The sequence below is a fragment of the Entelurus aequoreus genome, linkage group LG01 (assembly GCF_033978785.1).
Source record: "Entelurus aequoreus isolate RoL-2023_Sb linkage group LG01, RoL_Eaeq_v1.1, whole genome shotgun sequence".
NCBI classification, from domain to species: Eukaryota; Metazoa; Chordata; class Actinopteri; order Syngnathiformes; family Syngnathidae; genus Entelurus; species Entelurus aequoreus.
Window position 1 is genome coordinate 60,232,784 of NC_084731.1, and position 23,905 is coordinate 60,256,688.

Below are 23,905 nucleotides of genomic sequence, written 5' to 3' on the forward strand. Positions count from 1 at the left end.
AAGTAATAGTAGTATTATTGACTTTCTGTCTTCAACGCCCGCGCCATTTAATCGGTGTGTTTATAGGTGCAGACTCGGTTGTGCAAAACGAGGGTTTTAAACACATGCTGAACGTGCTTGAGCCACGTTACGACATCCTGTCGCGCACCCACTTCAGCGATAAGATTGTGCCAGATCTTTATGAGCAGGAGAAGAAAAAAGTTGTGGATGAACTATCCCGAGCATCATCTGTTGCGCTCATGACAGACTGGTGGACGTCCAGGGAAACTATGTGACGATAAGCGCTCACTTTATCACAGCAGACTGGGAGATGAGAAGACACGCCCCCTCTACGAGAGTCACCTTGCGCAGGTACTGACATAAGCAGTGGAGGAATGGAAGATAAAGATATCCCAGTCACACGTGATAATGCCAAAAATCAAATGAATGCAGTGAATGAGGCAGGACTGGGACGACAGGTAGGTGCTTTGCACATGTAGTGAGTTTGGCATCACAGAAGGGAATCTCAGTCAATAGAATGGAGCGCCTCCTTGGTAGGGTCAGGAAGGAGGTTTCCTACTTCCACCCAAGCACAACGGCTGCTCATGTGCTTAAGACAAAGCAAGAAATGATAAAGCTGCCTACTCATAAGCTCATAGAAAACGTCCCAACGAGGTGGAACTCCACTTATGATATGTTGGAGCTGCAGGCAGCTATATCAATCAATCAATCAATCAATGTTTATTTATATAGCCCTAAATCACAAGTGTCTCAAAGGGCTGCACAAGCCACAACGGCATCCTCGGTACAGAGCCCACATAAGGGCAAGGAAAAACTCACCCCAGTGGGACGTCGATGTGAATGACTATGAGAAACCTTGGAGAGGACCGCATATGTGGGTAACCCCCCCCCCCCTCTAGGGGAGACCGAAAGCAATGGATGTAGAGTGGGTCTGACATAATATTGTGAAAGTCCAGTCCATAGTGGATCCAACATATCAGCGAAAGTCCAGTCCATAGTGGGGCCAGCAGGAAACCGTCCCAAGCAGAGACGGGTCAGCAGCACAGAGATGTCCCCAACCGATGCACAGGCGAGCGGTCCACCCCGGGTCCCGACTCTGGACAGCCAGCACTTCATCCATGGCCACCGGACCTGTGTAACTCCCCCTCCACAAGGGAGAGGGGAGCAGAGGAGAAAAGAAAAGAAAAGAAACGACAGATCAACTGGTCTAAAAAGGGGGTCTATTTAAAGGCTAGAGTATACAAATGAGTTTTAAGATGGGACTTAAATGCTTCTACTGAGGTAGCATCTCTAACTGTTACCGGGAGGGCATTCCAGAGTACTGGAGCCCGAATAGAAAACGCTCTATAGCCCGCAGACTTTTTTTGGGCTCTGGGAATCACTAATAAGCCGGAGTTCTTTGAACGCAGATTTCTTGCCCGGACATATGGTACAATACAGTCAGCAAGATAGGCTGGAGCTAGACCGTGTAGTATTTTATACGTAAGTAGTAAAACCTTAAAGTCACATCTTAAGTGCACAGGAAGCCAGTGCAGGTTAGCCAGTATAGGCGTAATATGATCAAACTTTCTTGTTCTTGTCAAAAGTCTAGCAGCCGCATTTTGTACCAACTGTAATCTTTTAATGCTATATATATACTCTGCATTGACCTACAAGACCCTGAAGACAAATGTCAAAGACATCATCAACCTGTCTGATGATGATGTGAGAGTGGCAGAGGAGGTCCTCCAGGTGCTTAAACCCCTCAAAAGTGTTACATCTCTACTGAGCACTGAAACTTCACCATCTGTGTCAATGATCCTGCCACTGAAAACAAGGATTCTACAATCCATGACTCCAAGTGTGGAAGACAGCAGCATCACTCCAGATGTCAGGCTTTATTTCACTATCTATGTTTCAAGGAAGATGATGTGCCTTCTTATGTTGCACTTTAAGTTGTTTTTTTATTAATGGTCATTGGTCCAAGTTAAAAGAAAGGAGAAATGCTTTTTTATGTTGCACTGTTTTTCATGAATTATGTTAAAAGGAAAATAAAAATGCATGTCAAGTTGATCAACAGATTGTATTATTCTCCAGTGCAATAACAGTACTGAAATGAAGGCTAAAAGGGCATTAATGGGAGCTTTAAAAAAAAGAAAGAAAAAAAGAAGTAACTAAATAGTTACTTTTCACAGTAACGCATTACTTTTTGGTGTAAGTAACTGAGTTAGTAACTGAGTTACTTTTGAAATAAAGTAACTAGTAACTGTAACTAGTTACTGGTAACTAACCCAACACTGCTCTTGACACATTATCTGTATGTAATATTGGCTGCATTTCTGATAGTTGTTTGTGTGCCATGTTGTTCCAGACCACAGCAAACATTACCTAGCTTGCCAAAGATGGTAACAAATCCATTAGAAGAAGACAGCCTGCAGTTTCCTTTAACTTGGACACACACATCTATACCTTTGGCCATTAAAAGCAACACATAGTTATTTTGAAAGTAATTTTGATAGTAGGCTAATATAGCTAATATAGACACATCATGTGTTGTTTTCATTATAAGGGGATGGCGTGGCGCTGTTGGGAGAGTGGCTGTGCCAGCAACCTGAGGGTTCCTGGTTCAATCCCCACCTTCTACCATCCTAGTCAAGTCCGTTGTGTCCTTGAGCAAGACACTTCACCCTTGCTCCTGATGGGTCCTGGTTAGCGCCTTGCATGGCAGCTCCCGCCATCAGTGTGTGAATGGGTGAATGTGGAAATAGTGTCAAAGCGCTTTGAGTTCCTTAAAAAGGTAGAAAAGCGCTATACAAGTATAACCCATTTACCATTTATAACACTTATATAATACTTTTAAAGTAATTTTTATAGTAGGCTAATATAGCTAATATAGCCACTTACATCATGTGTTGTCTTTATTATAACACTTATATCAGACTTTTAAAGTCATTTTGATAGTTGGCTATTATAACTAATATAGACACTTACATCATGTGTTGCCTTCATTATAACACTTATACAAGACTTTTAAAGTCATTTTGATAGTAGGCTCATATAGACACATCATGTGTTGTCTTTATTATAACACTTATATAAAACTTTTAAAGTCATTTTGATAGTAGGCTAATATAGACACTTCAATCATGTGTCTTCATTATAAGACTTTTAAAGTAATTTTGATAGTAGGATAATACACTTACATCATGTGTTGTCTTCATTATAAGACTTACATAAGACTTTTAAAGTCATTTTGATAGTAGGCTAATATAGCCACTTACATGATGTGTTGTCTTCATTATAACACTTATATAAAACTTTTCAAGTAATTTTGATAGTAGGCTGTTATAACTAATATAGACACTTACATCATGTGTTGCCTTCATTATAACACTTATATAAGACTTTTAAAGTCATTTTGATAGTAGGCTAATATAGACACATCATGTATTGTCTTTATTATAACACTTATATAAAACTTTTAAAGTCATTTTGATAGTAGGCTAATATAGACACTTCAATCATGTGTTGTCTTCATTGTAAGACTTTTAAAGTCATTTTGATAGTAGGCTATTATAACTAATATAGACATTTACATCATGTGTTGTCATCATTATAACACTTATATAAGACTTTTAAAGTAATTTGATAGTAGGCTAATACAACTAATATAGACACTTACATCATGTGTTGTCTTCATTATAACACTTATATAAAACTTTTAAAGTCATTTTGATAGTAGGCTAATATAGACACTTCAATCATGTGTTGTCTTCATTATAAGACTTTTAAAGTCATTTTGATAGTAGGCTATTATAACTAATATAGACATTTACATCATGTGTTGCCTTCATTATAACACTTATATAAGACTTTTAAAGTCATTTTGATAGTAGGCTACTATAGACACTTCAATCATGTGTTGTCTTCATTATAACACTTATATAAGACTTTTAAAGTCATTTTGATAGTAGGCTATTATAACTAATATAGACATTTACATCATGTGTTGCCTTCATTATAACACTTATATAAGACTTTTAAAGTAATTTTGATAGTAGGCTAATATAATTAATATAGACACATCATGTGTTGTCTTCATTATAACACTTATATAAGACTTTTAAAGTCATTTTGATAGTAGGCTAATATAACTAATATAGACACTTACATCATGTGTTGTCTTCATTATAACACTTATATAATACTTTTAAAGTCATTTTGATAGTAGGCTAATATAGCTAATATAGACACTTACGTCATGTGTTGCCTTCATTATAACACTTATATACCGCTTTTCATTTTTTGCGGCTCCAGACAGATTTGTTTTTTGTAGTTTTGGTCCAATATGGCTCTTTCAACTTTTTGGGTTGTCGACCCCTGACTTAGCTCAATAGAGCTATTATTACAAGTGGTCACCTTTTCCCCATTCAAACATTTGTATATTTTGAAAACAGAATTAAATAGAGTATGGCAATTGAATACCTTTGAGGGAATCTGTATATTCATCCATCCATGTTCTACCGCTTGTCCCTTTTGGGGTCGCGGGGGGTGCTGGAGCCTATCTCAGCTGCATTCGGACGGAAGGCGGTGTACACCCTGGACATATTCAATAAAATAGGTTTTGACTTTAAAAGTATAGAGATAATACAAACAGGACGACATTGCTGTACATGTGGAAAAAAACCATTTATTACAGTATTTTTCCAAGATAACAATTAATAAATAGTTATGCCTACATTTCAATGAAATGTATGATTTCTCACTTTCTACACAGGACATAACACAAAGTCAAGAATACACATAGTTTTAGTCTTCGTAATAAAGCTTGAATAAGTTGACCTAGAAAAGTAGTCTTGAACAGCAGTTGATACAACCTCTTCGCGGGGTTGTCGGTTCAATAAACGATTTGATTGTATATGGCAAGGAAAACAGGACAAGGAGTCTACATGGAGGAAATCATGGTGGATCCCTCGACTGTCTAGATAGGCCATTTTACTTCAAACGTTTCCATTGGCCTAAGGCACAGGAATACTAGAGTTTTATATCAATCACACATTTTAAATCCCATTAAGAGTCTCCAATTGTGAGAGCACACAGAACTTGCTACTTACACCTCGGATTGCATCTGAAATCTGGAACAAAAAGGAAGCTCGCAACTGACAAAAAACACACAATTTGACCCATCCAGATCTGTACATTGTGCGTAGCCCGTAGGATCTAAACCCAGATATTAGAAAACCGTGATGTGTTCATTTACATGCTTGAATGCAGTCCTTTCTCCCACTCTTCTTCTGCTCTATTAGAGGAATGTGTCAAATGAAAACAAATAACTTTTCATGCTATAATAACAATTCAAGGAAATGGCAGCTTAAAAAAAATGTGGGTTTCAAGCGACTCGTTCATTTAGTCATCAATGAAGGAGCAGTACATGTGCTATTCACACATTTATCAATTTAAAACAGGCCTGGGCAATTATTTTGACTCGTGTTTTATCATTCTATGAATGATAAAACACTGAATATTGACAAAATATGAACGTCACACCCCCTCTCAAATTTAGAGAAAAAAATGTGTCTGGGTCTATTTTTTAAATGAGTCTATTTTTAGGAACACTAATACAAAACCTCACAATAATGTTTGTTTGAAAGCTATAAACGTTATGACAGACCGCCTTAAAAAACGGAATTTAAAATTTTTCTATGAATGATAAAACACTGAATATTGATTAAATATGAACGTCACACCCCCTCTCCATCCACATATTTTACAATCAAGCAAAATGCAACAAACACAGCGAAATATGAACGCTAAGGGTAAAACCCCAACCCCACCTACAATCTGATATATCTGACATATCACTAAGTTTTATAACTTTGTTGTGAAAATCTCCTTCCGCGTCTGTCCCTGACACCCACATTTCAGGCTGACACTCTGGAAACACTCTGTGGAAACAAATCACGCCCACATTGCTTGGTGCCTCGTCTGAGCTGCTGTGACGTAGATTACCATAGTCCAGGCCTGGGCAATTATTTTGACTCGGGGGGCCGGTATATCTGATTTTTAGGAACACTAATACAAAACCTCACAATAAAGTCTGATTGAATGCTAAAAACGTTATGATAGACCGCCTTAAAAAACGGAATTTAATTTTTTTCTATGAACGATAAAACACTGAATATACATATTTTACAATCAAGCGAAACGCAACAAAAATGCAACAAACACAGCGAAATATGAACGTGAAGAGTAAAAAAAACCCACTTACAATCTGATACATCTGATATATCATTAAGTTTTGGAACTTTGTTGTAAAAATCGCCTTCCGCGTCTGTCCCTGACACCCGCATTTCAGGGTGACACTCTGGAAACACTCTGTGGAAACGCTCTCCACCCACACTGCTTGGTGCCTCGTCTGAGCTGCTGTAACTTAGATTACCTTAGTAACTAATTGCATTACCTTAGTAACTAGTATATCATGCAAAATAACGGATTCCAACCATTTAAATACTTCATATAGTTCAGACCTGGGCATTATGATGTGCAGTGAGGTTTGCTAATGACCGTAAGTCTTGAGCTATACAAAGTATTTCAATGGTTGGAATCTGCGCCTTTGCATGATTTACTAGTTACTACGGTAATATAATTAGTTACTATGGTAATCTAATGAGTTACTATGGTAATCTAATTAGTTACTATGGTAATCTTAAGAGTTACTGTGGTAATCTAATTAGTTAATATGGTAATCTGATGAGTTACTGCCGTAATCTAATTAGTTACTGTGGTAATCTAATTAGTTACTATGGCAATCTGATGAGTTACTGTGGTAATCTAATTAGTTACTGTGGTAATCTAATTAGTTACTATGGTAATCTAAGTCACAGCAGCTCAGACGAGGCACCAAGCAGTGTGGGCATGGTTTGTTTCGACAGAGTGTTTCCAGAGTGGCCAACCTGAAATGTGGGTGTCAGGGACAGACACGGAAGGAGATTTTCGCAACAAAGTTCTAAAACTTAGTGATATATCAGATTGTAAGTGGGGTTTTTTTTACCCTTCGCGTTCATATTTCGCTGTGTTTATTGCATTTTTGTTGCGTTTTGCTTGATTGTAAAATATGTCGATGGAGAGGGGGTGTGACGTTCGTATGTTGTCAATATTCAGTGTTTTATCCTTCATAGAAAAATTTAAAATTCCATTCCGTTTTTTTTGGCGGTTTCTCATAACATTTTTTGCATTCAATCAGACATTATTGTGAGGTTTTGTATTAGTGTTCCTAAACATAGATATACTGGCCCCCAGACACATTTTTTTTCTTGAAACCCCCCCCCCCCTCGAGTCAAAATAATTGCCTAGGCCTGGTATAGTTCAAGACTTATGGTCATTAGAAAACATCACTGCACATCATAATGGCAGCTACAGTTTCCAGATTAAAGATCTAAAAAAAAATATTTGGGAATGTCCGGCGGGCCGCATGTGGCCCCCGGGCCTTAATTTGCCCAGGTCTGATTTAAAAGTATATACACTTCATGACTAAGTGATTTAGTAGGATTTCTAGTGGGCTTACCGTGGAGTGGTAATAGATTGGTTTGTGGTTATGCCATATTTCAAGCAACAGCTGCACAAATGTTAGCACTAAAACAATAACACATCCGGTATACCCGCACCGATATCGTATTCCTACACGTGTGGCCCCTGGAGTGGCGTTAAAACATCAGAAAGTACATTCATCCTCTGGCCCGGACAGAATGATCGGTTCCCACTGGCAACAATATTCTGTTAGCGCCTGTCACATGCAGGCGGACTTCACTTATGGGGGATTTTGCATTTCTGCTGATTTGACATGGGATGCAACTTTCAAGTTTTATTACTGACAAAGGAGGGTCCGTTGAGGGCTCCTCAGAGTGCTTGTTGGCGAGTTAATGCTACTTCATTGGAGCAAAAATAAGCCAAGGTAGGAAAATAAAATAACACCCAAACCCCACACCCTGTGAGCAAATTAGACATAGATAAGGATCGAAAGGTAACTAGAAGGACATCCAGCAGCATTTTACTGTGTGTGTGTGTGTGTGTGTGTGTGTGCGTGTGGCTATAAAGGAAACAAGAAGTCACAGTCTGGCCTCTCAGAGCAGAGAGTCGTCCGTGCATCCTCCCTCCAGGCCGTAGCGGAACTCCTGCAGGTTAGAGACGCCGTAGAAGTGGACGAAGGCTGCTGCCACCACCAGGACGTGAAAGATCTGATGGGAGTGGAACTGGGAGGAGAAGGAAGAGAACACGCTGGTCATGGTGGGGCGGCAGGAATACACACGTTAGGACTGTTGGGGGGTGAGAAACATCCTGTTTTACTTCCACAGAAGAGGAGATGTCCACCTTTTGGCAACCTGACACCTTACCACAGAGTGGGGTTGTCTCCATACCAAAAAGGGTGGGTACTCTGAGCTGCTGTTTGGCGCGTAAGCGCTAACAACAGTCAGGACCCATCCCCCCACCCGAAGGCGGAGGGAAGCTACTGATGGAACGAGATATTTTCCATATATCCATATTTTGTGTTACTTTTTACTTCCGTAGTCATATTACAAAACAGCTAGTGCTTTTCCAAATTGTCTGCTTAGTAAAAGGTTGACTGTGTGTTTGAGGCCATGGAGCGTCTGGAATGCAAGCGGTAGACAAAACAAAAGGGGAGAAGAGTACAGGAAGAGGGAGAAGAAGGCAGACCGGATAGAGCCACGCATCGGGATAGTTTGGGCAAGGCTGGTCTCATTATTGCCAAAGCTTTGACAATAAACAACGAAATACCAACTACTGCTTTTGGTGGTCAATTTAACATCAGCTTATTTGCCATTAAAAGAACTTGGGAGTGGACAGCAGACTTTGACTTCCTTGGGAGGAAGAGCTGTCGACGCAACAATTTGGGGGCTTCGTCCGAGATGGCACGCTGTTGATCGATGACTTCTTGCAATCTTCTGGACAGACTCTATTGGCCAATTCAAGGTGAGCAGAACCTTTCTTTTTAGATAAAATCTGCGTTAGGAGTCTGTCCTGAAGTCTGTAAGTCAAACACTATATTGAACCCCAGCACGCAGAGTTGTGATTTCGATAGATTGATTGCATCTTTGCCGAGCCTGCCATTGCATTAAAATTGTAAATAAGTGGTCAACTCACGCCATTGTGTCTCGATTACCGTGACGGGCAGTTTCATTGACGAGTGAACTAATAGTTGGGTGTAGCTTACACTGGGAATTTGGTCGTCCCTTAATGAGTTCGGGTTGCAAGATCCCAGTGACGATAAGAGGGCACTGAAACGTAAGGAAAAGGCTGGAGGCCATTTGTAAAAGGTACAATAAAGACTCCCGGGTTGGAAGATCCCTTTGCGTTGAGGGCACTAGAATTAAGAAAATATAGACACAATGGCCTTGGAGTGTGACAAACAGAAATGTGATGGCGGCGGGGCAAAATGTGATGATTGGCTGCCGTTCAATGATCAATTGAATGGACGGTTGTCGACAATGGAACTAGCAGGTAGAGAAAAAAAAAAAAAAAAAGGGAAAAAAAAGGAGAACGTTCCTTGAAAGGGTTAAGAGGGAGTTTACAATACTCGAAAAGTCGTGAACTCAAACGTCTGGTAAAATAAAAAATAAATTTAAAAAAAAAAAAAAGTAAGTGGAAGTTTTATGGTAAAGTGAAACGCAGAGAGTGTGCTGCTGAGTGTGAGTGTGTGTGAGTGGGAGTGCTTACGCGTGCTCGTGTGTGTGTGTGCTGCTGAGTGTGAGTGTGTGTGTGTGTGTGTGTGTGCGCTGGTGAAAATGGAACACTCAGGGAGAGAATTTAAGAGTTTGGCGTATGATAAAAGTAAACGGGGATTACGTGGAAAAACGAAATGCAGCAAAAGAAACGATGATTAATGACAGAATGAACTGATTGGTTTTTTGTCTGCCGCGCATGCGCAAGACAATTCAAACGATCCGCCCAGACTTTGACTAAGTCACCGCCCCCTACTCCAGTGACAAGAGAAGGAGGTATTAACACGCCCCCTCTAAGATTAATCCTGCCTCCGAAAATTAACCCCTTGTACACGTCTGACCATTTTCTCCGGCAGACATTTTTGACACATGACATTAACACTTTGGACATACTACAATATAAGTTTCTTGCCGATGCATACATGCAAGCCATTGTTGACCTTGCTTTCCCACCTGTACCTCCGGGAGGGAACCTTTGGCCAAACACTTTGGACAAAGTTAACCCTGATATACACGGTGCCAAAAACAATATATGGCAGGACATTTTATTCATCCCATGCAAAATAGGGCTAATGACAGAGCAACAAGGAAACGACTACTTAAATTACAGATCGCTGAAGATAAAAGGTTAAAAGAACCAAAAGGTCAAAGATCAGCTAGGGTATATTCGGCAGTGGGTGACCTTGCTTTTGAGTTCCAACAGGTGGAGGAAAGAATCCTCAACAGACGTGCGGTTGGACTCGGGTGGTGGACAACACGATGCTTCAAAGCCGGTCTGGGGTAGACACTGTTTCGGCTGTGACCAGCCTGGTCACTGGAGTCGTGACTGTCCGAACATTTCCGAACAGGAAAGGTTCCGTCGTGCCAACAAACAAACACGAAGGCGTGTAAGAGGACGCCCACCTCAGGAGCCGCAGCAGGAAGTACCGACAGGACCCCTGCTGGACATGAGTGTCAACGGACAATTTTATCAGCCACCCATTCGATTCTGAATGCAGAGGTACCAAAAAAACTGTGTGCTTCCTCTTTAAAGGTCGAAGGCTTCGCTGGGGTCACAAGAAGGTTACCTGTCACCAAACCACTTCCGGTTCAGATTGCTGGACCTCCTTTACAGACTGTACCCTGACATTCAAATCGCAAAGAAGGAACATTCCTGGTGTTACCTGACGGCTGAACCACCCAGCTGCGACACCACTACCAAGACTACTCCATGAGCTCATACCACAGCCTGAAACAACAGGAATGGCTCTAACGGTGAAAACCCTGACTGACTGAGATGCTTCCGTGTGTTCTGCCACCCGACTCGCCATATGTTATGATTATTTATATATGTTGGAACTCAAGGTGTGGCTGCTCATGTTGACCTATCTTTGCAACAGCTAGCATGGCATAAGATGGACACAATAGTGTCCCACATTGTTCCCTTGCTCTCTGTCTCGCCTACAAAACCAAAGAACTTAGGTCCAATGATAAGACACGGCGTAGCTGCCAAACATTACACCGACACCCAAATACCACATTTTCAATTGTTTAGGTTTAGCCCATGGTTATGTTAAACACATAACTATGGGCTGCACTTTAGACACCTGTAGGCTACGAGGAGCTAGCAGCTACACAACAGCTGAGCTAAAACGACACATTACATATTTAAGCATATCAAATAATTATAGTTGCTCATTACATACACATAGTCGTCAAGACAGAAGTCTGATAGAAAGTATTCAGTAACAAACGTGTCTGCATCATTCAACTTTCTACAACATGAGCTTGACTTAATGAATTATTGGGGCCACCAGGTGTGGTAAAAATTCAAAATACTATTGCTAAAGCATCCGCCATAAGGGTAGTATTTTTCTAGTATTGGTGACAATATAAATATAAGCATATTTTGTTACTTTCACCATATTGAATAAATTACATAAAAGATAGGGTTTAGTCGAGTTTGAGTTATTTGTGATATCGCTAAGGGGTCCCCTACCCTAACAACACCCCCCAGTGGACCATAGAGGCTAAAGAGACAATCATTGACCTCAAACATGACCTGTCCTCCGCTACTTGACTATTAGCTGACCTTTTTCTTAGATGTTTCTGAAAGTGATAGTATGACTAACACAGTCCTTTTTTTTTCAGAAACAGAAGGGGGTGAGTGAGGGTGGATACAGACTCCTTGGAACAAAATCGACAATCATCCGACTCTGACACATTCCATAGTTTTAACGTTTTTACCGCGGGTAAGAAGTTATAACTAATTTTAATTTGAAAATAACGATTTTACACATCGATAGTAGTTTAATAGATCAAATTTAGAATATGGAGGAGGTGAGGGTGAACCATGTATAGTCTTTGATTTCACTGATATGATCAATACGGTACAAGGGAAAAGGTACGTACTGACTTGTGTTGACAATCACAGTGGTTGGCCGGAAGCAACAACAACCCCAAAAGAGGATGCAATATCAGTAATTAAATGACTTGTGGATGACCTAGTACCCCGACATGGTTTCCCCAAAAAGATTAGGTCAGACAACGGCAACCATTTAAAAAAATACTCACTTAGCCTTGGTCGAAAAGGCTTTCGGACTAGAACACAGGTTTGGGGTACCATCCTGAGTCCCAAGGCAAGGTTGAAAGGATGGACCAGAACATAAAAAACTAATTGGCTAAAATCTGTGCACAGACCAAATTTAATTGGATTGACATGTTGCAATTAGCGTTAATGATCATTTGAAGGTCCGTGAATAAAGCTGTTTTACCGCCCTTTGAGTTTTTCACCCTATGAGCTGCATACAGGTCAGCCATTCACAGGACCAGCAGCCCCCCATGGAAGGAGGACTCAGCGTAAAACCAAAATTGTATTTTACACAAAAAATTCAGAATTTGTGTAATAATTTCTCTGCACAGATTCGTGGACCACAATCCACTACTCCAGGGACCCTCCCTCCCGTTGAGTGGGTTAAGCTCAAAGTCATCAAACGCAAGTGGACGGAGCCCAGGTGGACTGGTCCCTTCAAGGTCGTGGAACGGACGTCCCACGCCCTTCGACTGGCTGGTAAAGGGGACACCTGGTACCACCTCTCCCTCTGCACTCCTGCTGAAGAACCTGACAGATCACCAGCAGATGTCATTGCTGACATCGCCACATCATCTGCCCCACTCGACCCCCTAGAAGCGCCTTTTGAGCCTGAGGCATCTGAAGAAGAACGGGAGCAGAAAACGACTCATTTTTAGTGTGTGTGTTAACGAAGTAACACACATAAGGGGTGATTGTGCTAGTAACCTCTCCCCCTCTAGGTCATAGAAGAGCGAGGCTTTAATTACACTCACATAATTCTCCAGCCCAGAAGACGACGCTGAGAGAGAGATTTTCTACCTATATTACTCTTTTCAACTTCTATATGGTATATCCTTATTTGAGACCAGCCTTTATAGTCGAAGTTATCCAATTTCTCTTACTTGTTTTCAGCATAACTATCTGTGTCGTTATATTAAGTGAAAAGTTTGATGTTTATCCCCGTTTCGTTACCTGAATTACTCTGATATTGATAGACGAAAGGCAGGATGTTACACCCGACTAGTGTTCCCTGACGGACTGGTGCTTGGGCGTGTTCTACTGTCTTTGTGTCTCAGTTCATCCTTCCTGACGACAGTGACTGACAAGTGTCTAAGAACATACAGCGGACTTTAAATAGACTGGGTCAAAGGGGATAGCAAGACTTATTTTTTGACCTGTGCAGTGTGATTAATTACGGGGGACACAATAACTATTACCGTGGTAATAACCTCTATATTTGTTACGACTCAACCCTGAACCATTGGTGTCGGATGCAGACAACATACTCTGGTAAGTTGTGCCCATCGTCCCTTTTATGTTGTTTTGGGGCTTGACCTGACTGATACAGACGCTAAAGGAATTATTAAAATTAATGTCCTTGAGAGGGCGTTAACTACCTCTACACCCTCTGTAGCACCTAAAGTACCACCCCACCTCGGTGGTGTTTCAAAGGCTCACATCCGTGCGTGCTAATGACATCACCACCGAAGGCCTGGTAACTTTGACCTTTGACCTTAGGAGCGGGTGCAGACAACCTGTGGCTCAGGTGGATGCCAAAACCTGGGTGACTGTGTTGCTTCTTCCGCTGGACGTCCTTTTCCCCACACATACCCCGCCCCTTTTAAGTTGACTGACATAAATGGCTCAGACTGTCTTATTTCCTTGTTCTCTGAACCCACGCCACTAGGGTGCGATTTGTTGGCTAGTGTGTACCCTCCTGTTGACAATTCCACCCGACTTCTTCCATTTGTGGCCCAAAAGCTGAATTACACGTGTTTTCAATTCAAAGGACCCTCTTCGTCCCCCAACAAATTGGGTGACATTAACCCTTCTTGGTGCACCACACTGATAGATGGCTCGAGGATAGGCCCTTGGGCACGAGCTGACTTATTCTGGTATTGTGGGGAGCACAGATTGTACATTAGAATTCCAAAGTTATCCGTGGGGCTTTGTGCTATGGTTAGACTGGTGACCCCACTCACTCTAGTGGGTACCAAATTAACTCCCCTTGTAACTCCTGTCTCAGCTGCCACTCTAACTCCCCGCCGACGCCGTCATGTTTTATCTCGGAGGAGTGTAAAGGGCTCCTTCGATTTGACGAGGAACCCTGATGGTGTTTACTTTGATGCAATAGGCCAGCCTAGGGGGGTCCCCTCACAACATAAATTGTGGTGTGAATCCTGTGCAGGTTTCGAAAACCTTCCTATCATTGGTGCTATTTTCCCTGTGACGGCTACTAAAAATGTTGAACGCATTAACTATGTTTTTTATAATCTGTTGAGACTGACCAACCTGACTCGTGACGCCGTTGAGGGACTTGCTGAACAACTTGCCCCGACCTCCCTCATGGCCATCCAGAACCGCATAGCCCTTGATCGCATCCTAGCCAAGGAAGAAGGTGTGTGTGCAATGTTTGGTGACCAATGCTATACCTTCATTCCTAACAACACTGCCCCCGATGGCTCAGTTCAGAGGGCCTTAGAAGGCCTCCATGCCCTGTCCAGGGAACTTACTGAAGTTTCAGGGGCCTCTGACCCCTTCAAAGATTGGCTCCAGAACACATTTGGCAGGTGGACTGAGCTAATTAAGTCTGTCCTGGTCTCAATTGGAGTTTTTTTGACCATCATAGCCTCATGTGGCTGCTTTATCGCCCCTTGTGCTAAATCTTTATGCACCCGCATCATTGTTAGAGCTTTAGAAGGTCAACCCCACCCTGTTTCTGGACTCGTAATGACTCTAAAGGGGGTCGAGCAAAATGGAGACTTTCGAGAAATGTTGGTTTCCTTCCCTGACCATGACGACAGTGACGTGGACTCCCTCCATCTATCTCCAATGTAAATATGCTGTTGTTTTTATTGCTAGCTTGCTCAAAGAAAAAAACAGCACCTACTTTAATGTGGGGCGTGCTTTAGAAGTGTTTAACTAGTAGTAAAAGATCTTATTAGAAGATCTCAAAGGGGGAGTGATGGAACGAGATATTTTCCATATATCCATATTTTGTGTTACTTTTTACTTCCGTAGTCATATTACAAAACAGCTAGTGCTTTTCCAAATTGTCTGCTTAGTAAAAGGTTGACTGTGTGTTTGAGGCCATGGAGCGTATGGAATGCAAGCGGTAGACAAAACAAAAGGGGAGAAGAGTACAGGAAGAGGGAGAAGAAGGCAGACCGGATAGAGCCACGCATCGGGATAGTTTGGGCAAGGCTGGTCTCATTATTGCCAAAGCTTTGACAATAAACAACGAAATACCAACTACTGCTTTTGGTGGTCAATTTAACATCAGCTTATTTGCCATTAAAAGAACTTGGGAGTGGACAGCAGACTTTGACTTCCTTGGGAGGAAGAGCTGTCGACGCAACACTACCCTCTCGTCCACTGGGTTGAACTCCAACGTGCAGGCTTTGAGCCGGGGGACAACAAGAATTGCCACCCCAGCCCGTCGCCTCTCACTGCTGGCAACGTCAGAGTGGAAGAGAGTCCAGCCCCTCTCGAGAGAACTGGTTCCAGAGCCCTTGCTGTGCGTCGAAGTGAGTCCGACTATATCTCGCCGGAACTTCTCCACCTCGCGCACTAGCTCAGGCTCCTTCTCCCCCAGCGAGGTGACATTCCACGTCCCAAGAGCTAGCTTCTGTAGCCGAGGATCGGACCGCCAAGTGCCCTGCCTTCGGCTGCTGCCCAGCTCACATTGCACCCGACCTCTATGGCCCCTGCTATGGGTGGTGAGCCCATTGGAGGGGGGACCCATGTTGCCTCTACGGGCTGCGTCCGGCCAGGCCCCATGGGGACAGGCCCGGCCACCAGGCGCTCGCCATCGTGCCCCAACTCCGGGCCTGGCTCCAGAGGGGGTCCCCGGAGACCCGCGTCCGGGCGAGGGAAATCTGAGTCTCGGTTCTTGTATTTCCATAGAAGTCTTCGAGGAAATACAAGAACATATACAGTATATACACTACCGTTCAAAAGTTTGGGGTCACATTGAAATGTCCTTATTTTTGAAGGAAAAGCACTGTACTTTTCAATGAAGATAACTTTAAACTAGTCTTAACTTTAAAGAAATACACTCTATACATTGCTAATGTGGTAAATGACTATTCTAGCTGCAAATGTCTGGTTTTTGGTGCAATATCTACATAGGTGTATAGAGGCCCATTTCCAGCAACTATCACTCCAGTGTTCTAATGGTACAATGCGTTTGCTCATTGGCTCAGAAGGCTAATTGATGATTAGAAAACCCTTGTGCAATCATGTTCACACATCTGAAAACAGTTTAGCTCGTTACAGAAGCTACAAAACTGACCTTCCTTTGAGCAGATTGAGTTTCTGGAGCATCACATTTGTGGGGTCAATTAAACGCTCAAAATGGCCAGAAAAAGAGAACTTTCATCTGAAACTCTACAGTCTATTCTTGTTCTTAGAAATGAAGGCTATTCCACAAAATTGTTTGGGTGACCCCAATCTTTTGAACGGTAGTGTATATACTGTTCATGTTTACATTGTTTCTTATGGGGAACCATGCGAACCATGTTCAAGAATGAATAAAGTTTGCGAATCAAGGTTGTACAGTACATAGATACTAGTATCCAACTGAGTTTCAAAAATCATTTCTCCAAGCAAATCTAGTGAAAAACAAACTTACCCATATGTCACACTTCCCAGGGAAGTAGCGCTCGGGGATCCTGGCTGCATACAGACCAGCACCAGTGATATACATGGCCCCCATCAGGTAGAACCAACCCATCTGGCCCACCGTGGTGGCCTTCACAAAGCCCTCCTCAATGGTGAAGTGCATGGTGGGAACAATGCCGCTGAGTCCCAGGCCCATGAACACACCTTAGACAACAAGGTACGGTAACTCAGTTGGCCACTCATCGCACAACAAAACCTCAATTGGTGACACGTGTGATCGTGGCTGATGTATCACCTGCTCTTGTGGGTCTGTGTCGAGGTGTGGAAAAGCGGTCCCACTGGGCCACGATGATGGCGGCAATGCCGAGTACACAAACAACGGTGAGGTAGATAAGTCGAGGCTGAGGAGAGCAGTAGAAGGAGTAGTACAGCCAGGGCACGAAAGAGCCCATGATGAGGAGAGCAATGCCTGAGTAGTCAAGCCTGGAGGACAAAGAGCCACACAGGATTTGTATACACATACACATACATAAACACATTTATACATACATATATACGTACATACACATACACACATACATGTATACAGTACATACATACACATCCTCTATTGTTACTATTAAATTATTTGTATACACATTAGTCATCTATTGTTACTATTAACTTACAAACCCCGTTTCCATATGAGTTGGGAAATTGTGTTAGATGTAAATATAAACGGAATACAATGATTTGCAAATCCCTTTCAACCCATATTCAACTGAATGCACTACAAAGACAAGATATTTGATGTTCAAACTCATAAACTTTATTTTTTTTTTGCAAATAATAATTAACTTAGAATTTCATGGCTGCAACACGTGCCAAAGTAGTTGGGAAAGGGCATTTTTACCACTGTGTTACATGGCCTTTCCTTTTAACAACACTCAGTAAACGTTTGGGAACTGAGGAGACACATTTTTTAAGCTTCTCAGGTGGAATTCTTTCCCATTCTTGCTTGATATACAGCTTAAGTTGTTCAACAGTCCGGGGTCTCCGTTGTGGTATTTTAGGCTTCATAATGCGCCACACATTTTCAATGGGAGACAGGTCTGGACTACAGGCAGGCCAGTCTAGTACCCGCACTCTTTTACTATGAAGCCACGTTGATGTAACACGTGGCTTGGCATTGTCTTGCTGAAATAAGCAGGGGCGTCCATGGTAACGTTGCTTGGATGGCAACATATGTTGCTCCAAAACCTGTATGTACCTTTCAGTATTAATGGCGCCTTCACAGATGTGTAAGTTACCCATGTCTTGGGCACTAATACACCCCCATACCATCACAGATGCTGGCTTTTTAACTTTGCGCTTATAACAATCCGGATGGTTCTTTTCCACTTTGGTCCGGAGGACACGACGTCCACAGTTTCCAAAAACAATTTGAAATGTGGACTCGTCAGACCACAGAACACTTTTCCACTTTGTATCAGTCCATCTTAGATGAGCTCAGACCCAGCGAAGCCGACGGCATTTCTGTTCAACAATTTGCTCACGCATTTGTTGACAAAGTGGTGACCCTCGCCCCATCCTTGTTTGTGAATGACTGAGCATTTCATGGAATCTACTTTTATACCCAATCATGGCACCCACCTGTTCCCAATTTGCCTGTTCACCTGTGGGATGTTCCAAATAAGTGTTTGATGAGCATTCCTAGACTTTATCAGTATTTATTGCCACCTTTCCCAACTTCTTTGTCACGTGTTGCTGGCATCAAATTCAGTTAATGATTATTTGCAAAAAAAAAAAGTTTATCAGTTTGAACATCAAATATGTTGTCTTTGTAGCATATTCAACTGAATATGGGTTGAAAATGATTTGCAAATCATTGTATTCCGTTTATATTTACATCTAACACAATTTCCTAACTCATATGGAAATGGGGTTTGTGGATTGGTCACATCTAGACTTCAGCGTTTCCCACACATTCATTTATTTGTGGCGGCCTGCCACGAAAGAATTAAGGCCGCCACAAACATTTTTTTTTTTTTTTTTAATTTTTATTTTATTTTATTTATTTATTTTTGTCCTGTCCAGCTTCTCAGGCAAATCCTATAGTTGATGTAAATGCCCATATCGGCTGTTCAGATTTACTTTACAAAAGAGAAGTGTAGGATCAAGATTTTTGGAGCTCTTTGTTCAGTGGATCAGATGATTGATGAAGCTTTGTGTCTATCTACCACCACTACTGTTTTCTGTTTATTTGTTACTGACTGTGGCAGGACACCTCTGCCTCTGTTTCACTTTATGTTGCTGGTAAATAATATGGTTGTAGTAGTAGGCTAAAGTTAAATTATTTAGTATGCACTAATTAAAGGGGCAGAGCTTTAAGAGACATTTTAGCTTTTATATTTTTATAAGATATATTTTTTGTAAGAACCACAATTAATAAATATATTTCAGTTAATAACTTATTGTTCAAATCTGTATATAAATATGTACATAAAGTGTTGTAATTATATTGTAAAATGGATGGATGGATGGATGGATGGATGGACGTTTAAAACAAAACTGTTATTAATTAGTAAGTATACATTCTTTTTAGCCTTTTTAGAGAAAATCATATCATTGTAGTAAATTATGCAAATTACTAGATGATGTCATGGTGACCACGCCCATAGCCACGCCCCCACCACCACAGGTATCTTGGCAGTTTATGGGAAACACTGGACTTAGACTTAGATTGGTCACATCTAGTGTGAGACTTAGATTAGTCACATCTAGTGTGAGACTTAGATTGGTCACATCTAGTCTTAAACTTAGATTGGTCACATCTAGTCTCATACTTAGATTGGTCACATCCAGTCTCATACTTAGATTGGTCACATCCAGTCTCATACTTAGATTGGTCACATCCAGTCTCATACTTAGATTGGTCACATCCAGTCTCATACTTAGATTGGTCACATCCAGTCTCAGACTTAGATTGGTCACATCCAGTCTCAGACTTAGATTGGTCGCATCCAGTCTTAGACTTAGATTGGTCGCATCTAGTCTTAGTTTGGTTACATTAGTCTTAGATTGGTCACATCTAGTCTTAGATTGGTCACATCTAGTCTTAGATTGATCACATCTCGTCTTAGACTATGATTGGTCACATCGAGTCTTAAGACTGGTAAGATCTAGTCTTAAACTTAGATTGGTCTGATCTAGAATATATAGTCTTAGACTGGTCTGATCTAGAATATATAGTCTTAGACTGGTAAGATCTAGTCTTAAACTTAGATTGGTCTGATCTAGAATATATTTGTATTTTTGATAAGCCGTAGGTCAATTGTTGCACATTCTTAAAATGTTTTCTCCTCTGATTAGAAAATACTCACATTCAAACACAAGATTTGAAGAAACTATCAGTAATTGCTGAGGCGTGGAAGGGGTGGCAAACTCTTTGTTCCTCTTTCAAACACGTTGAATTGTGCAACGTCAAACAATGTTACGCTCCTCCGTCCAACTTGTTGAGCATGTTTGTGAGCAATGAGTGAGAAGTGTTTGCAAAAAGTGTGGAGAAGAGTCTTACTTGGAAAAGGTGCGGGACACTTTCTCAGAGTGGCAGTAGACGGTATGGAAAAGCCAGGAGAAACTGAGGCAGAGCACAGCTCCCAGAAAGAACATGCCGAACACCACTTTCTCTTGTAGCGGCGCCATGAAATACATGTTGGGCCGCAACATGGTTAGCGTGCCCAGACCCAGGAACAGGATCAGCCCTGAGGGAGATACAACCGTTTAGCCGTGACTCACAGACCTAAAAACATCTTTGCATTCTCACCTAACAGATGAGTCCAAATGTTCCCGGTCTCGGTGTGAATTCTGAAGATGCTTCCGAAGCAGGCCCGGAATGAAGGCATGGGAGGCCGATGTCCGTGTAGGAGGTAATCGTTGTCCTTGAGCCACTCTGGCAGGACATGGAAGGGAATGACTCTCCAGCGCCCCTCCCAGACCTGTGAGAGACATGCTAGGTATGACCACTGGTGATCTGACTGCATTATCACTGTGAGGTCTCTGTGACAGACCAGATACACTTGCACCAATTCGTAAAACAACTCATAATAACCCAACACTAGAAATGGTTTTAGGTACTGAACGTGTGCATCCATGTGCAAGAAAATCTAAAGAGGACACATTTGAAACACTTTAATCCCATGATCAAACCTGGAACCAACATTTGCCTTTTTTCACTGATCGGCGATCGGCTGATGATCTTTACCGCAGCTGTGTCCCAGTGTTAACGTGACTAGAGATTGTACTCGCATGAAAGATTCCTTCAAACAAGAGAATGCATTACATTTCCACATTTCTTCTTAAGAAATGCATGAATTACAGGAGGGTGCGTTTCTACAAGCTACAACGAACGCATCGTTTATCCACAGTGCCGAGCCGCTTCTAAATGACTATGGTTATCATTGGCTGACGGGAGTAAAAGGAATGGCTAAGCATGCTACACATACACACATCGAGCAGGACGACAAAAGAAGCTAACCGCTATAGCTTCGACGTAGAGTAGGTGTGATCGATCCCTACTAAAGTGTCAGTATTAGGGCTGTCAATGTTAATGTGATTTTTATTATTTTTATTATCCCGTTACCATAAATGAATGATGATTAATCAAAGTGTATGTTTTGACCGTTGTCTTGGCATTACGCACAGGCAGTGATCACGTGACACACCAGTTAGAGCAGGGGTGTCAAACTGGTTTTCATTGAGGGCCACATGGCAGTTATGGTTGCCCTCATAGGGCCGCGTTTAACAATGAGTAATATATGAATATATACACACACACACACACACACACACACACACACACACACACACACACACACACACACACACACACACACACACACACACACACACACACACACACACACACACACACACACACACACACACACACACACACACACACACACACACACACACACACACACACACACACACACACACACACACACACACAAACTACCGTTCAAAAGTTTGGGGTCACCCAAATAATTTTGTGGAATAGCCTTCATTTCTAAGAACAAGAATAGACTGTCGAGTTTCAGATGAAAGTTCTCTTTTTCTGGCCATTTTGAGCGTTTAATTGACCCCACAAATGTGATGCTCCAGAAACTCAATCTGCTCAAAGGAAGGTCAGTTTTGTAGCTTCTGTAACGAGCTAAACTGTTTTCAGATGTGTGAACATGATTGCACAAGGGTTTTCTAATCATCAATTAGCCTTCTGAGCCAATGAGCAAACACATTGTACCATTAGAACACTGGAGTGATAGTTGCTGGAAATGGGCCTCTATACACCTATGTAGATATTGCACCAAAAACCAGACATTTGCAGCTAGAATAGTCATTTAACACATTAGCAATGTATAGAGTGTGTTTCTTTAAAGTTAAGACTAGTTTAAAGTTATCTTCATTGAAAAGTACAGTGCTTTTCCTTCAAAAATAAGGACATTTCAATGTGACCCCAAACTTTTGAACGGTAGTGTATATATACACATACATATATATATATATACCCATACTAGAGATGCGCGGTTTGCGAACACAACCGCGGAGTCCGTGGATAATCCGCGGGTCGGGCGGATGCATGACGAAAAAAATAGATTTTAAATAGATTCGGGCGGGTGGCGGTTGAACCAATTCAGAAAAAAAAAATACATAGTTAAATGTTGTTACCCACATACGAAAAACGAGCAGCACTTTTTGAAACAGGCAATTATTCATCAGGTACTGCTGCAGCTGTCACGCAAAATTTCTTCCCCCCTACAAAAGCCTTCCCACCCATTTACTTCCGGGGCTGCGTCCAATAAAGTCACAAAGTTGCCGGGGGTCCTTAACCCGCACGCGACTGTCCTGTTTCGCGCCTGTACAAAAAAAAACCAATAATCAATTTCTTCAGATTCCAGCAGCTGTCAAAGACGAAGTATCCTTCCAGCGACGGGCAGTCAAAGCCGAAGTGCTATCGATCGCTGTCAATGACGTAAGAGGAAACATGACCACGGAAGTAAATGGGGGGGAGGAGGTTTTTGTAGGGGGAAGAAATTTGGCGTGACACAGCACACCACAACACAACAGCAGAAGAAGAAAAAAATAAAAAGATTGCAACGCCGGCTGCAAACGTGGTACGAGACAAACTAAAAAAGGTAATACTAAAGACCAGGGAAAAAAAGCAACAATAATAGTTAACACTTTCTTAATGGAAATTACAATAATATTATAATAATGATAAATAATATTATCACGCATTAATATCTCTTAGCCTCTAATTCGTGGCCAAGAGATATTAATGCGTGGCACGCATTGAATGTCTCTGCTGCATTGGATCAGTTTCCTTTCTTTAACAGGAATGCCTTGCATCGTCTATATTAGATATATAACAACGGGTGGGTGGCGGGTGGCGGGCGGTTGTGGTTTTGATAAAATGTTAGTTCGGGTGGATGGTGGGTGGATGACGACTTTTGTGATGCGGTTGCGGATGAAATAATTGCCTATCCGCGCATCTCTAATACATACATATATACGTATATATATATGCATATATATATATAGATATATATGCATATATATGTATACATACACACACACACACACACATATATATATATATATATATATATATATATATATATATATATATATATATATATATATATATATATATATATATATATATATATATATATATATATATATATATATATATATATATATATATATATATATATATCAAGGTATACATATATATGTATACATACATACATACACACACACATATATATATATAAATATATATATATATATATATATATATATATATATATATATATATATATATATATATATATATATATATATATATATATATATATATATATATATATATATATTAGGGGTGTGGGAAAAAATAAATTCGAATTCGAATCGCGATCCTCACGTTGTGCGATTCAGAATCGATTCTCATTTTTAAAAAAATCGATTTTTT

At 41.3% G+C, this 23,905-nt stretch overlaps 1 protein-coding gene across 1 annotated transcript in view; it reads right to left on the reverse strand.

Moving 5' to 3' along the window:
* Positions 1-7,308: 7,308 nt before the first annotated feature.
* LOC133655376 (adiponectin receptor protein 1-like) overlaps positions 7,309-23,905 on the reverse strand; it is a 38,633-nt gene continuing 22,036 nt past the window's right edge. Inside the window, exons 4-8 of the mRNA XM_062055478.1 lie at positions 20,696-20,867; positions 20,447-20,633; positions 17,186-17,373; positions 16,901-17,094; positions 7,309-8,228 (exon numbers count right to left, since the gene is read on the reverse strand). Coding sequence (XP_061911462.1) covers positions 8,100-8,228; positions 16,901-17,094; positions 17,186-17,373; positions 20,447-20,633; positions 20,696-20,867 — 870 coding nt within the window. The 3' untranslated portion in view covers positions 7,309-8,099. The remainder of the gene's footprint in view (positions 8,229-16,900; positions 17,095-17,185; positions 17,374-20,446; positions 20,634-20,695; positions 20,868-23,905) is intronic.